Genomic DNA, 17,253 nt, shown 5'->3' on the forward strand with positions numbered 1-17,253 from the left:
AATGAGAAGTATGCATATGGCGTGCTTACTGACCATTTGTTCCAACAGGTCGAGGTCGAAGACGTCCTCGATGCAGGGCTGGTGGTGGTCGAGGCTGGACCGGCGCCGCTCGCTGCTGACGGTGCTGCGCTCGATGCTGGTGCGTCGCAGCTCCACGCCAAACTTGCCGCTTCCGCGGCGGCTGCTCACTTCCATTTCCTCCACTTTGGTCTCATCTCGGATCTGACTAGTCTTGGTAGGCCTCAGGTAACCAGGGACCTTCTCATGCGGTTTTTCCACTTCTGGCTGAGGAGGTTTTGGAGATTCGGGCCTTTGTGATGTCGGATGCCTGGAAATAACTGTCCTCGTAGTAGTGGCAGTTTCGATTGTATGTCGCATTGGTGATTTTGTGCGAGCGACTTGCGGTGAATGGGGGGCGAGACGAGCTGGGCTGTCTCTCGGCTTGTCATCGGAAATATGACCATGGCGTTGCGGCCGAGTCAATGATCCGCTTGAAGGACGATCCGTCGTATCCGTCTCAGTAGGAGCGTCAGGAACATCGTTTACGTCTGTTGGGAAACCGTCATCAAGAGATGGATGAAGAACTATGGTCGAATCAGTTTTCGGCGATTTTTTTATGACACCAATATCTGTTAGCTTTGCTGTCTTTGTAGTCTTGGTATCAACAGTATCCTTGGTTTTCTGAGTTGTCGCTATATTTTCAAATAGTGCTTTAGCCTTCTTCACAGCTTCGCTACTGCGTAGAGTTGTTATTTTTACTGCAGGTATTCTTTCAACCGGTTTGACATTAGGACTGGAGTAGTCCTTAGTTTTGGCGTGGGATGAAGTAGTTTCCTTTGAGAATGATCCCTGCCTTTGATCTCGGGAATGTAAACGTATATCTGTTGAGTCTTGTTTTGTGACAGTTTTAGTGTCTTTTATATCAGTCTCTTCATCTACACACTCAACAATTTTCTTCATAATTTCTTCGTGTTGCTCTTTGATCTTCCTTTCTTTTTCTTCGGTGCTATGTGACTCATTCAAAAATTGTTCAGCTGTTTTAACGAACTTATTGACCTTGTCAGATACGCTCAGTAAACAGTCGTCACTCTTCAAAGATTCATCAACATTTTTAAGATCAGGGCGCTCAATTTTTTGAGTTGGTTTTGTTTTCGGCGATTTTACATTTTCAGCAGTCTCTACAAAGAGATGAGCTTTGTCATTGACACTCAATTTCGTGTAATCATCTTGATAAACAGTGTTTACATCATATTCATCGGTGACACGGCGCGCCGGACTCTTATCTCGCGTATCCCTTGGGCCTTTAGCAAATTTATTTACTTTCTCTGAAACCGATAGCAAGCATTCGTCAGATTTCAAGTTTTCTTCGATAAAATCAGAGTGAACTCGCTTTTCTGTATCTTTAAAGTGTTTTGCTGCTTCCTTGGGCTTGGTAACAGTATCAATTTTATTTGTAAATTTAGAAACTTTATCAGTAACACTCAAAAGGCAATCGTCGGCTTCGACTATGTTATCTTGCGTTCTCTTCACGAACAGTTCCTCATCTTCGGATATTTCAATAATATCATCCACAAGCGACTCAGTTTCGTGAATAGTGTGATGAGTTCTTCGACGGAATTCATCGTCTGGTTCACTAACTTCATCAGGAAGTCTGGGTGTCTGGACGTCATCCATAAAACTAACTGGGGTCGGACAGATGCGATCAGGAGAATTCTCTCGTGATGACTTGGCTTGCTCGACATCGATGAGCACGTCATCGTCATCTGTTGCCATGTTTAACGCCGTTGCTGACTTGGGCTTCGGAGCAAGCTTCATTTGGGGTTCTTTGATTGTAGACTTTTGTGTCTTCGTTGTAACAGTCTGTCTAGTTGTCTTGGTTGACATATCACTTACTTGTATCTCTGGTTTGGATTTCATTCGCTGAGGCGATGGCTTTTTCGCTTTGATAGACATATCACTGGCAGTTCGTGTAACTTTAGCATCAGTTTTTCTAGGGCTGACGTTTTCCTTGTTAAGGTCATTTTTGTGAGCCGGAGTTCTCCTAGTATCCGGTTCAGGTACTCTTGTAGGCGACGGAATTATACGATGAATTTTAGTAGGAGATGTTTTACCAGTGTTAGTCTGTTTTGTAACCCCACTCTTCTTTAATTCGGATGACTCCGTTTTTATGTTGATTGCCGTAGGCGTTGGTTTCCTAGTCAACTGAGCAGGTGCGGCCTTTCCTCCTTTAGGAACTTGAGGTGATTGAGGGCGCTCAACAGAACTTACGGGTTTTCTCGGAGACGTACTTCTAGCCTTAAGCGGCGTTTCTGGACTCTTCTCTGCTTTTGGAGTTGTCGGTGCTGACGATGGTTTCTTGGTAGGAGACACATTTCGTGATGCAGGCTTTCCGGTTTCCTTTGGTCCTTTTGGTGATTGTTCTTTAGTTTTCTCTTTAATTTCAACTTCAGTTTTCTTCTGCATTACTTTGTCTTTTATAACATTTTGCTGTTTTGTCATCTTTACTTCTTCAATGACTGAATTACATGTTTCCAGATTTTCAGTAGTTATATCAAGATCGTGTAGGCTGGTTGTAATTTTGCCTGGACTCTTTTCTCGGCTCGGCGATCGTGAGTTACGTTCCGGGGACAGTTTTCTGAGAGAATTTTGCACTCTGTCTAATACTTCTTGCTCTCTCTCAGACGTAATGAAATCGGTGTTGGTCTCAGTCATAGAAGTTATTTTTTTGACTGGCGAAGTAGTTCGAGACTTGGGTTGTTGAGGTATTTTTGACGGAGAATCAAGCCTGTTTGGCGAATCGGAAGGTCGCTGTGAACCTGGAGTTTTACGTACAGGGGAAAGTAAAGACCTTGCAGATTGCAATTTGTTTTCGAACATTTCTGAATCGACACGTTCCACGGTCTTTTTCATATTTGTAGTAGTTGTTCTATCATCAGCTGTGCTAACAGAAATGATATCTTGCAGTTTAGTTGGGGAACTTTCCCTCGATGGCGTTTTTGACTTTCTATCACTTACAGGAGTCTTTTCACGACGTACCTCAGTAGTTTTGGTTAGGTCGTCCTTTTCTTGGGAAATGAAGTCAGCCAATTTTTTCTTAGTTTCCGTTACTTCATGTCTGTAAACATTTTGTCTCAGTGGGGATCCTTCCCTCGGGTCCGGGCTAAGACATGGCGATACGCTAGGAGAGCTACGGTTAGATTCGGGCTCCTTTAGATAAGATGTTTTATCGGAAGTAACTGTTACTTCAGAAGTAGTTTTGTTGGTGTCTTCCATCATGCCGAGAATCTTGCGACATCTTTCTTCATAAGTCTCCCTTCTTTCAAAAGGTGGTTTTACTCTAGCTGGAGGACTTGCATCGGGTTTATCTGAATAATCTTTTGTTACAATTTTATGTGCCGGCACATCCTTTATTTCCACTGTAGGTGAAACGCTGAAAGTCGAGGGCGGTTTTTCAGTGGGCGATGTTTGATTTGTACCTGCCGAAGGTTTTTTCAAAGAACTTTTTCTAGGAAGGACTTCCTTAATAGGAGAAGTTTTCTTATCAGGTGATGGTGATCGACAAGGAATCTTGGACGGAGATATAGACCTTTCCAGAGGAAGATTTTTGGGCCTTTTATATGTAGTTGTGGTTTCATCTGTTGTTATAGTTTCATAGTAACTTTCAGCATCATCGAGATCTGTGACTATAGTGTGTTGCAGTGGTGGAGAGCTGAAATATACGAAGCCACTAACAGATGTTGTAGGGGAACTCTGGCCAGTAGATGGTTCTTTTTCGACCGTCTTCGGCTTCCTAGTCGGGCTGGTGGATGGGGTGACCAGTTGACGCGGGCGGTCTTTCACAGTGGTTTTCGTATTTATTTCCTCTGTTGTTCTTTCGGTTGTGATGAAATCAGTGGTGTGTTTGTACTTGTTATCTTTAGAAGGTGATTTCGACGGGGAAATATTTTCCCTAGGATATTTTCTAGTCGGTGAACTGGGCATTTCGGGACTTTTTCTTGAAGTAGTTTTTTCCCGGCGAGTCAATGAATCATATTTGTCTTCTCTGGTTTCCTTTGTGACATGTTTGACATCGTCTATTTTTTCAGAACGGCGGGTTATCTTCTCGTATGTTCCAAACTTAGAAGGTGACGGCTCTCTTATTGGGGTATTCCTTTGAGGCGTTGTTGATGTATCATTTTCATTTTTACGAGTCAATGAATCATATTTGTCTTCTCTGGTTTCCTTTGTGACATGTTTGACATCGTCTATTTCTTCAGAACGGCGGGTTTTCTTCTCGTATGTTCCAAACTTAGAAGGTGACGGCTCTCTTATTGGGGTATTCCTTTGAGGCGTTGTTGCTGCATCATTTTCATTTTTACGTGTTACTTTTGATGTTTCGGGTTTATAAAACTCACTAGTTTTTTTGGTTGATGTGTCACTCCTCGTCAGAGTGTCATATTGAATGTTTGTAGTGTTTGTATTGATTGTGGTTTCTTCCAGCTCATCGGAACGCCGTGTTTTCTTGTCGTACGTTCCATATTTGGAAGATAAAGGCTCTCTTACAGGAGTAGTTTTATCGTAAGTGCCATATTTAGAAGGTGAGGGCTCTCTCATCGGAGTGTTGCGTTTCGGCGATGTTGGAGTATCTTTATCACTGCGAACAGTCTTAGTAGTTTTATCAACTGAATAGTCATCACTAGTAGTAGTGTGAGTTGACACAAACTTGGTCTTATCTACTTGATCGTGGAATTTCACTGGGCCCTTAGGAGGAGAGGGCGAGCGAGAGCCCGTGCGCAATGTGGAGCGGGATGGAGATTCAGGGCGGCAGTGATCTGGAGTATCTTCTCCTGGAACCGTCCTGACTGGCGAAGGGCTCTTTCCATGTACTGGTTTATTAGGAGAGGTCCTCGAGTAGTCTATATTGGTTTTGTCAGTGCGTGTGTACATTTTAGTTTCCTCGTCAATGAATTTATAGTGATCTGCATTAACGCTGCTCGTAGTCCTGGTATGTTCAAACGGTTTACGCTCCGGACTTTCACAAGGCGCATGTCTCGTAGGGGTCGAATCTGAAGTCGGTCTACTGGCTGTTGGTCTCATGTAGCCGGGCTTCTTGTCGGGGCTCACACTTGTCCTAGTAGGAGTTGTGTCGTTCGGGGATTTCTCCGCGCTCGGCCGGGTTGACGAGTAAGGTATTTGGTACCCTGGCTTGCGGTCAGGGCTTTGACTGGGTCTCGAGGACGGGACGTGGGAAGGATGGTCAAAAGGTGTTTTTGGACTAGAATCAGTTTCAGAGGGCTGATAAGGTTTTTGACTGTTTGGCTTAGTCGGAGATCCTTCTCTATGTAAAGATCTAGACGGACTAGTGTAGCGGGGGCCATCTGTAGGGCTTGGACTAGATCTGTGACTCGGTTTTCTTTCAGGACTCATACTAGGCCTGAATGTGGCGTCATGCGGTCGCTTTTCAGGGCTGGCACTCGGTCTTTTGCGGTAGCTGTCAGATGGCTTACGGTCGGGACTCGCGCTATGCCTTGGGGATGTATGCTGCGGTGGTTTCCGGTCTGGGCTGGTGAATCTGTTCGTTTTGGTCTCCGTCACTGAATGAGTGGAATGGGTGCTGGAGTATCTGTCAGATACGGTACGAGATGGTGAGTACCTGTCTACTTTGCTAGGGCTACCGCAGCGGCTTGAAGGCTTTCTGTAGGTCTTGTCTGGGCTGACGCTACTTCTCAGTGAGGAAGTGCTAGATTGGAAAGTCCTGCTGCCCGGCGAAGAGGCTCTGGTGGTGGGTCGCAAGGGAGAAGGAGAGTCACCGCGTAACGTGCTTGCCCACGATTGGTGCGTTGGGCTCAGGTCTTGGCTTATCTTCTTCTGCGTGAATTCAGACTGATACGTCGTCTGATATTGATCAGAACTAACTTTCCTCTCGACCACTTCTTCTACTTTCTTATCTTTCGTTACATGATGAGTTCTTTTTCCGTTAGTTGTGATGTCATCTACCTTTCTTTCATCGGTGACACGTTGAGTATCTTGGGAAGCGTTAATGTCGCGCCGATCGGTCTTGTCAATAGTTGTTTCATAATCACGCCTTGTATCATGAGAAGTTGTCAGGACTTTCCTATCTGTGGCGTCCACGTTCGTGTTGAAGGCACGTCGAGTATCTTGAGAGGTCACTTCGCGCCGATCGGTACTGTCAACATTCTCATAACGCTGCTGATTTATTTTTTGTCGAGATGTTTCGACATGTTCGTCCTTTTGCGTCATGGTCGAGTAATCGCTACGTAAATTTCGCTTGAAATCGTAGTCGTCAATGTTTCTTTGAGAATCGACAATGTTGGTGGTCCTTTTGTCAAAATCTTCGCTAGTTTTTTTTGAAGTTTCTTTCACGTCATGTTTGGATGTGTAGGAGGATTTGTTCTCGCTCTTGGTTTGGGTGGAGGAGTGGTCGGAGCGCGTGGTGGAGACGGCAGGAGCGCGGTACTCTCGCCGCGTGCTGGTGACGCGCGTCCCATCAGGTAGTTCCCGCGTCTCTATTATCACCGTCGTGTTGCTATCCGGATAGTCAATCTTCCTGGACACCAGATCGCCGTCGTGACTTCTCAAATTCTGTTCAAAATCGCTTGTCCTTGTGACTTTTGTAATCTCATCGTTTTGTCGAGTCGACTTATAATCATCGTTGGTAACATATGGCACTGATTCTTGTTTCGTTGAGACCTGTTGAAATTTTGAAGAGGAGCTCGAAGTCTTGGTTGATGAAGAAGAGAAATGTGAGCCGTCGTCAGTCTGCCGCACTACCTGCTCTTGCGCGGCGGTGTTGGAGCTGCTCTCGTTTTTTTTCAAACTGGAATTGTCGTCGTGGTATTCCGTCACGGCTTGTCGATGCTGATCGACGGCTGCGAATTGTCCCTTCCCACCGTCGACATCGTATCGTCCTTCTATGTTGGCGTTGATGGACTTGACATGCGTGTGGCCGTCGTCTGTCGTTCTGTTTTCTGACTCCACGTTCCATCCGGCATTCGAGAGCTCCTTGAGATCTGAAAAGAGAGAAGATTCTGTAGAACTTGTGGTGGCTGTTGGCGGTCTGTCACCAGTTAACGAAGCATTAGTTGGTTACTGGTTAGGTTAGGTTGGGTCATTGACCTCCCACAGACACCGCATTGTGAAGCGTTTATGAAGACTCGCGGTCACCACACATATAGACGCTCTTTTCTGGAGTCAAGCATACCACTCAAATGCATCAAACCGAAGCATTCCACCAGTATTTCGTTAACTTAAAGTTACTATTTTAATACTTCTGAAAGTTACAGCTAGGAAGTCGAGTTTTGGTCGGTAGCCTTCCAAGCATTTTTAGAAATATAACAAGTAGCGATAAGTAAGCTTGTCCTTGGTACAATCCTTTAGAATTGCTTAATATCATTTTAGGATTGTATTAACAATAACCCACGTTTACTTCTCAAACTTTATTGATTATAGCTAAGTATTTGTAATATACACAAGTACAGGTCGTAAACGGACACAACTGAAACGGTTGCTGACTTCTAACCATTCCTCTCTCTCTCTCCTACATTAGTATGAATGAGCCATTCCGCTCTCAAACCAAATCAGAAAGGGAGCCTTGTATGTGTGGTGACCGTGAACCATCTTGCTCCATCTAGCTAATCTGTGGGCTGCACCTTGGCCGGAGTAGAAGTCCTTGGGCGGTGACCCCGCGTCGCGGACCTCCTTGCTCTTGATGGACTGGAAGCTCTGGTCGGCGAAGGAGCGCCCGTGGCTCCGGGGGGCTCCGAACTCACAACCTGGGGAATCCATAACCGCTCTAACTGTGCACAGTTCGCTACACATATAGGGATAGATCCCTATAAACAGATAAATACGATACATAAATGAAACCTACTTGTCGTAGTGTATCTAGCTTATATGCTAGGCTAGAAGTAATATAGTTTTTTTCAGAGATGCATGTTCATCTCAAACTTAAAATAGACAAGCAAAAGGGATCGATGGACACCACGCTGACTAACTACATTTCCCATTTGCATTTACAACGGCCGGATTATCAACCTATTACATATTGATGTGCAGACTAAGTACTATATAATAGATTAGCCACTTTTCAACTCAATTTTAATTTATTTTATACTAGCGACCCGCCCTGGCTTCGCACGGGTAGTTCAAGTAATTTACACAAAACCTTTACAAATTATACATAAAAACCTTCCTCTTGAATCTATTAAAAAAAAACGCATCAAAATCCGTTGCGTAGTTTTAAAAATCTAGGCATTCATAGGGACAGTCGGACGGACAGACAGCGGAAAGCGACTATGTTTTATACTGTAATATGTAGCAGTAACCTAGGTACTCCTTTTTTTGTAATTTACAATGTTAAAAATAAATTACACTAAATATGAGTCACGGTAATGAAACACGTAGTTTTCACTTTAGCTGTTGTTGAATTATTTCAGATTAACCGCTGTATATGCAAATGCGGTGATAAATAAAATGCTCGGTAAGTGATTTAAATGATCTTAATTACTCACCAAGTGTATGCTTTCTAATCTACAACTAAAAATAACTTCAGCAAGCTGTAACGTGTGCAGTGCCTCTGCCCTCTACACATGAAGCGGCGAGGCGTCATGCAAAATAACTACTCTACAAGTCTACATACAAATTATTGAAATGTCTAACTACTTTCACATGTTTTAAAATATTTCAAATTAAGTGTGCGATTAACAAAATTTGAATCAAATAATAGTGGAAAATAACAATAAAGTAATAGAATTTATAGCAAAGACGCGCGATAACAAAATAGTTTTTTTTGATAAAAAAAAAACAATAAGTAACTTTAATCAAAATGTGTATCAGATATGTAGCATTGTATTATTAAAATCAGTAAGGTGATAAAAATAGGGTGTCACCATGATTTTATCAGGTGATAAATGCAACCACGATAAAACTCTGCGGCCGTAGCACGATCGCATTTTTATCACCTGTCACCATGCCTATCACCTTCTAACAAGTAAGTATGTAAGCGCGAAAGTGACAGGCATAGTGACAGGCGATAAAAATGGAACCATGTTGCCTCATGTTCATCGCATGATAAAAACAAAGTTTATTATGTTCCATTTTTGTCATTAGACTTGTAAAGACATGATGTCTTATCCTGTCTTCAGCACATGATATGACTGCAACTTTTAATTTATTTAAATGCCAACATAAACGAATATCATTGGAACTTAGAAATCATTCAGAACATGAAGGTTGCTTTGACGGCTTACACCTTTAGCGTTTATAGCTTTCTAACGACTAACGTTGTGGGTATATTTTATATTTTTTTTATATATTTAGTATAGTAAATTGTTGTGTATTTACCTTTAGCATCGAGCGTGGGCTCGGGCGAGTAAAGGTTGCGCAGACGCTCCTCGCGCAGTCGATACATGTGCGCGCGGATCTCTTTCTTGCGTGAAAAGTCCTCAGTCTGCTGCCACTGGAATAGCAACGTTATACACAGTTAGTAAGGTTGAGTTCAGGGTGAGGCATTTTGTGTTTTGACAAACAATTTTTTGCGCCTGAAACTTTTCTCGTAGCAATGTGGGCGATATTCAAACAAAATGTGATATTATATTGTAACAGGAGATTTATAATGTCATAACATAAATTCTGTGAAATTAAAAATGCCGTCGATAAATTTGCATTACAGGTTACCGACGCATTTAAAATGAGAGACATAATAGTAAAACACCCAACTTGTGTGTAGAAAAAGGCGCGAAATTCAAATTTTCTATCAGACGTCAACTCTTCGCGCCTAATTTTTTTTTAATTTGTCGCCTTTTTCTACTAACAAGGTCGCTGTGCCAGAGTATACATAGATAGTACCTACATTAATGGGGGCTTTCTGTCGAAAAGAAAGCGGTGATGGAGCATGGAGCTCGTCTTGTAGGTACGTATTAACATTGAATGTAAACAACAGTATTCCACCAGTGCCGCACCGCTGTTCTGATGGCCTAATCAACCAACAATTATGACGTCAGCGACGTCATTATGACGTAATTATGACATCATTATTACGTCACTATGACGTCGCTGACGTCACTTCGCTACCTGGCAAGATGACAAACGTACATCGACATATTTTGTATACGTTTGGAATGTTCCAGCAAGTAATACAGGTTGACCTACCATCCGCCGCAGCACGTCCTCGTCGTGGATCAGCGACACGTCACCCTCAGACATCCTGCGGACAAACAAACAGATGTTCAGTAAGTAATTAACAATATAGGACTTACAAAATACAGTCAGACACCGTTTGTCTAAGTTAACTTTGCGTTAGTTTGAATAGAACAAAGTGAGGGAGCGCATTAAAAAAGTAATATTTTCATAGACATTTGACATTAAAGATGGCATTTCCCACGTTGTCATTGCAAATGCAAATGCCATGCAAAATATCTTGGTCCGTCTCTAACGTCGCAATGGAACATTCAAGCTTAAAACGTTTTTTTGCAAGGGTTACTCTTCGATTTATATGTTTAATTGCCTGTAGATTTAAAGGTATTTTCGGATCGAATTTAAACTGTTGTGAGACATACTAGGCAATATTTAGTAGATGATTTGTGACAATCTTGATACATTGGCGTCAGCCGTACGACTTACTTAATATAGGTTCCGGAACCTATATTTGATGGCTCACGATCGAGCCCCTGGTGCCATATCTACCTCCCTTTACTTACTCCATGCCTACTATTAAAATTTATAACAGCAAGGCACGAATATAGAAACTTGCAAAGACTTTTATTTTCCAGCTTGTCTTGGTTGCATAAAACGGGTCAATGTTGACCACTTGACCATCATATACCGTATAAGATTTACTTATATATTATTAGCGTTGGTACGTTGCAAGTGAACATGAAGGCTTCTATTCAGCCATAACTTAATAAAGCAAAATGTCGAACGGTGATGTTAACAGGCACTTATCTTAGTCATTATGCTGTACGGCCGAGTTCACAAACATCTTTGCATGCCAATGTTCCAAAAATATTTTTTTGTTATTTTAGGAATCATTAAAAAACCGTTTTGCTCAAAATGGACCCAGGTAGCAAAATGACGTAAAATGACGTTAGCGACGTCATAATGACGGCATTATTACGTCATTATGACGTCAGCGACGTCATTTTGCTACCTGGGAATATGGCACTACGTATTCTCAGCTGACGAATTATTGAACTTTATTTGAAAGACAGGTCTACTATGATCAGTTAAGGGTTTTGCTTATACCGTCCATAGTTTTGCTGTTAGTTTAAAGTTTACGATTAATATACTCGACGAGTGGTATGGGAAGTCGTAAGGGAAGTAGGTATGCAGGGCAGTATATGGCGACCGATGACGAGTAGCGCGGCCACACTACGTTCTCTGCCTACTTCCCATGCCACTCGTCGAGTATGTGGCCAGGGTATTAAGTGCTGATGGATATTCTTTATTAACCCCCAACGCAGAGGGGTGAAAATTTGATCGCTGTGTGTGTGTGTGTGGCACCCGTTGCTCTTAAACCGGTAAACCGATTTGATGTGTTTTTTAATTGGAAAGCTGGTTTTTTAGCGCTGGTTCTTATTAATTTATAAAATAGACATTTGGTCCCCAACAAGAACTTATGAAATGCATTGCACACCCACAAAAACTAATATTAGAAATAGACGTAGACACAAATAAATGTGATTTATACAGCCTGTACTTTTAGGGTAATGCCAACCTATAACAAAAACAGATTTCGCAGTAATCCGCCAATGATAACTCATCTGTGACAGCTAAGGACGCGCCAGCCAATCGGGGCTGTCTGTCAGCCATCTGTTACCGACGAGGCCACAAGATTGGCCGGCCGGCGCGCCATTTTTGGCATTGCCTTTTAGGCCGTTTTGTTTGAACACATGATAATGTATTCTTTATGTGACAGACCATTATGGTGTGATGAGTTGACAGTTCAGTTTTTTGCCAATAGGCACGTGATCATGTCACGTAATGCTGTTTAAATTGAAAGTGACACTATGACATTCATGGCAGCTGTGGAGAAATCTACCTAAGATGAGACGCGGGAACCAAGAAGGCGAAAAGTGACAGGAGTTTGATCGCTTGCTCAACATGCCCCTGTCTACCCTAGGTATTTTAGAATGTTTTCGTCTCGTTACTATTACTACCGGTGTCGGGAAGCGGCGTACGTGTTATACCTAGAACGATAAGTACGATCATAGATTATGAAAAGTACTGCTTATCTTTTTAATGATTTGATTACATCACAATTCCAATAACATTAGTTAATCGAAATCGTTCCTCATAGAATAATGTAACTTAGATTCTCAAAAACTCCCACATAAATTTCTTTGAAAACAGTAGATATGCCTAGAATAGTAAAACTAGAGGTAGTTGCAAATTGAGCAGTCTAAACCAGTGATGTTAAGAAGACTCGAGTCCTATGGGAGATGGGACCCAGGTAGCATTAATTCAGCGACGTCATAATGATGTCATAATTACGTCATTATGACGTCGCTGACGTCTCTGCTACCTGGGGACCTCTGCTTTACGACTTGATCATGCTTTTCAGGCTCATATTATAATAATGAAGTCGAAACTCGATATCTTTTCATCTTGTTAGAGACCCGAGTTTGTTGTAGAGACTTGCCATTTATAGAAAACTCTCTTTTCCCAAAAAAAAATAAAACCGGCCAAGGTGCGAGTCGGACTCCGTACTTTTTAGTATTTGTTGTTATAGCGGCAACAGAAATACATCATCTGTGAAAATTTCAACTGTCTAGCTATCACGGTGCATGAGATACAGCCTGGTGACAGACAGACGGACAGCGGAGTTTTTTTTTATGATGAATAGGCAGGCGTTTGACCACGATCCCACCTGATGTTAAGTGATGATGCGGTCTACGGTGGAGCACGTATTAAGGGGCCCACTGACTAGCAGTCCGCCGGACGATATAGGCCTGTCAGTTGTTCGGAACTGTCAAATTTTTGTTCTAACTGACAGGCCGATATCGTCCGGCGGACTGATAGTCAGTGGGCCCCTTTAGCAATAGGGTCCCGTTTTTACCCTTTGGGTACGGAACTCTAAAAATTAAGATGCATTGCCTTCATGTAATGTGTTATACCTTCATCTTCGTCCGCAGGGTCACTACCTACTAGGTTACGAAGGCTAATAGATTTAGATTTCGATTTATTTATTTCATAATATTAAATTACAATATAAATTATTTTTACACTAATCTAAACGAATTTATATTATGATCGTCAAGTGGAAAATAACAATTGATTATAATTATACAAAAACAATACACAATTTAAAAAACCATTTGAATAAGCAATCGATTAATTAATTAATTAAATTTCTAACAATGTCAAATAAAATAAAATGAGAAAAACAATGTCAATACGGCTAAGCAAGATATCTCATAATGATCGTCAAAATAAAATGAAATACACGTCAATAGAAAAATTAATTAATTAATGAATAATAAATATTACATTTAATTTATTATATTACATGTTATTTCCATATATTCATTAACCGAATACAATGGATTATCCAATAAAAAGAGTCTCAATTGGCGTTCAAATACACAATCACAAAATAAAAGATATTGTATAGTTAGTTTTGAATGATTCACGGTTAGTTTCACTAGACTTATATTGACCGGGATATAGACCGTGATTACCTTTTGTATTATTTGTGAGCTCCCGATATTTCGACGCAGTTACATGCATCATGTTCGCGGGTATAATACAAAAGGTAATCACGGTCTATATCCCGGTCAATATAAGTCAAGTTGTATAGTGTTTTTTATAGATGCAAATAGATCTTCCAAGCTACGTGTAGTATCCAAGAACAATCCAATTGAAGAATTTCCTCGCCTAAACGAACAGTTGCACCAGCTGCATCTCAATCTATCAATGCGTCAATAATTTCATCTGCGCAATTAGCCTTGTGTCCTTTTCTCGCTATACTATATTATAATGTTCATGTCCGTCCATGTATGGTACTACGTACGGCCTGGAACGCCTTGCCCTGCTTTTGAAGCGTTTTTACTTGAAACTCGTTTTGAGGGTTAAATAAGTTGACATTTTAAAATTGGAGGTTGCGAGTTTGGATAGTTGGCTTGGCGGTTTTACTTTTACCTGAAAAATTATGATTTTAGTACTTAGTTCATTTGCATGGAGGTTTGGAGTTTCATTTTTACAGTAACTTATACTAGAGCGGTACTGTCATAGTAAATTTTGTAACCCCAGTAAATTCACTGCCATCTGTCGACACACTTTAAAACTAAAAATGAAGATTTATAAAAATACGATAAAAAGTATTTAAATATGGATAAATGATTTTTTTTATTTGCATTAATTATTTTTTATGATTTTGACCCATGTTCTTTCACTGATATGCGTTAAAATTGTTAAATAACAAACGAAACCGTCAACGCCATCTATACGACATTAGGCCAAAGCTAGTAGCGCCCTCTGAACGAGAATCAAATTTTCTTGATTTTCGAGGCACGTTTTTTCCTTAGACTGTATCCACCTATTACGGAGTTATATCTATCTATGGTTTTTCTAAAGCGTATAACGAAAGACTACATTTTATATCCGATTTAATAAAAGTAGGAAATTCTATGGTCAAGTGTAAAATGGAATGAATACACATTATCGAAATTTAATTGTTATAAGAACTAAATCTATCTTTCAGTGGACCTTAATTAACTTTTATTGTTTTAATAATGTGTAAGAACTAACTTAAAAGTGTACAGTCTACTTTTTTTCGAAAAACCATCTACTTTTTGGTTATTTCTAAAATCTATCGATCGATTTCAAAAGAAAAAAATATGTCCCAAAAAATATCAGTTTTGAAACGCATTTTTACATACATCTTGTATAGAGACCGTCATCGTCATAAAACGGATTCCCAAAATTTTTATGAAGAACTGCGGTGGCAGCGTGGTTGTATTTTTATCACCTATCACTATGCCTGTCACTTTCGCAATTACATACGTGTTAGAACGTGACAGGCGATAAAAATGCGACCGTGCTCAGCCGGGGACACTTTATAAAATGAAACTTTTATTCCATCGCCTAATATTTTTTCTTTGTTTCATTCAAAATAGTACTCGTGATTCTGACTCGAAATAATCCAAAAGTTGATGGTTTTTCGAAAAAAAGTTGTGCCATTTTTTCTGAAACGCCATCGACATAATTATGATGGAGAGCATGGGATTGGAATCTTTTAAATATCAACTGGACTATGTGAAAATATCGATAAATTTAAATTTAAAAATCTTCGACTCATTTTCACTTACTGTAATATTTTTACAATTTTGTCAAACAAAACCTTTGATAAAAAAAAGCCGCGCTCGCTCACTTCAGTTTGTCGTTTCTGTTTAAAAGCTATGATGCAACAAACCCAAATATACATAGGTACTTAATTTAATAACACTTGATGCATTATAGCTATAGATTAAAAACGAGTAAACCATTCAACATTCAACTACGTAATACTTAAAAATAAAAAAAATATGAAAATACCCAATTCCAAAAAAACCATGTTCCACCTAACCCGCTGCGCCCAAAATTGGGACAAGTTAACATAACGCAACTATTATCCCGGGTCCGGATAGCATAAGATTTAGTAGCCATTAGGCGAGCCGCTGATTACGACACCAAGACATTTTTGGGACTACTTAAAAAATAGGCTGTGTCAAAGAATACGTTATTGTAGAGAGAAATAATAAATAGACACCGCATTATGCATTATTTATATATATTATTTAAATTTAAATTATTTACACGGCATCACAGCATAGGCCAATACACCGAATAATTAAACTAGTTACAGGTATACAAATTACAAATACAAAATATATATAAAGTAAAATACAGATAGTCATATTAAGTCAAATGCAAGTGCTGGAAAGCCTATCATCCTTCATCTCACAAAACCTTAGACACTCCTGGCACACCCCATCTCTACGCAAACAAGTCGCACTCTGGTGCTGATGTCAGGAGTGCATTGAGCAGCGATAACGCGCGGAGGAGTGGCGAGTTTCTGTGCGATACTGTGCGCGCCGCCGGCACAGCCAATAGTGGACGCGTTCGCGGCCTCAAGCAGACTCGAGGAATATCCGGGACGTACAACTTCAAGACTCCAGTTACCAGTTCCGGGCAGTCCGAGTCACCGCGCAATATGCGACAAGCCGTAGTCAGCAAGATGTTGTTGCGCCTTACCTCTAGAGAATTATATCCAAGGCAGCCTAGTAAGAATTTTGTTGGGTACAAAAAGGGGTAGTACCCATATCTTTTTTTGTACAGAAATCTCAAAAAGGCCTTTTGGATTTTCTCTAGAAGTAAGGCGTACGAGGACTCGTACGGGTTCCAAATAATAGATGAAGCCTCAAGCTTGCTCCTCACTAAGGCGTTGAAAACCATCGCAATGGCCCCAGTGTCTCGGAAATCCTTGACATTGCGGATCACGAACCCAAGTTTTTGAAAACAACCTTTGGCGAGTGTCCGCATATGCTCATGAAAAGTAAGGCGCTCATCAAAAACCACTCCAAGATCTTTGACAGAGAAAACTCTATCAATAGTCTCGGTCCCCAGTGTGTACTGGGCAAGAAGAGGGGTAGAGGAACGACTGATTATGAAGCGTTGAAGAAGAGTATTAGTTACTATAAGGTACGTAAGTATCTAGGCAACTTTTCAACACACTTGATCGTAATCTAGAACTTATTTAACCGCTTTTAGGCTCATATTTCATCCTAGATAAATATTAAACCCATGTGTTTTTTTTTGTTATATGAACTAGTGCGGTAATGTATATTGACACTTTTTTATTTGTACCTACTTTTACAAACCGTTTTAACAATTAAAATCTGATTAATTGAAATTGAAATTGAAAATATTTATTTCAGGCACAGAACAGAACCCATATAGTGTTAGTACAAAAAATATAATATGCTATACCTATATCTATGTTAGTCTGTACACTATGTAGTAAAACAATAAATACCTAAAAAACTAATTAAAACTGATTAATAAGTTTTGCTTTTTTTCTCGCAAGTGCGTTGAAAAACCTCGTATGAGACACGGTCGTGTGCTTTTAATATACATTCACTTTGATTGACACTTTTGACCTAGACTGCCTAGTGTCGGACCACGCTAAGTTTTCCTGCCAAGTGCTACATCAAGAATTAGACTTCTATGGGATATATATAATTCTGTATGAATTGTTACTGTGTGGTACCCGCGAGG

The 17,253-nt window shown here is 40.6% G+C and overlaps 1 protein-coding gene across 6 annotated transcripts in view; it reads right to left on the reverse strand.

Annotated features, from left to right (window-relative positions):
* LOC134746285 (mucin-2-like) overlaps nt 1-17,253 on the reverse strand; it is a 114,883-nt gene that overhangs the window by 54,845 nt on the left and 42,785 nt on the right. For 5 of the 6 annotated variants that reach the window (XM_063680640.1, XM_063680639.1, XM_063680644.1 and 2 more), the window contains exons 2-5: nt 10,150-10,204; nt 9,343-9,457; nt 7,650-7,772; nt 34-7,010 (exon numbers count right to left, since the gene is read on the reverse strand). In XM_063680640.1, coding sequence (XP_063536710.1) covers nt 34-7,010; nt 7,650-7,772; nt 9,343-9,457; nt 10,150-10,203 — 7,269 coding nt within the window. In that variant the 5' untranslated portion in view covers nt 10,204. The remainder of the gene's footprint in view (nt 1-33; nt 7,011-7,649; nt 7,773-9,342; nt 9,458-10,149; nt 10,205-17,253) is intronic. The other variant, XM_063680641.1, reaches the window with a different exon arrangement.

Source organism: Cydia strobilella, chromosome 12 (genome assembly GCF_947568885.1).
Source record: "Cydia strobilella chromosome 12, ilCydStro3.1, whole genome shotgun sequence".
NCBI lineage: Eukaryota > Metazoa > Arthropoda > Insecta > Lepidoptera > Tortricidae > Cydia > Cydia strobilella.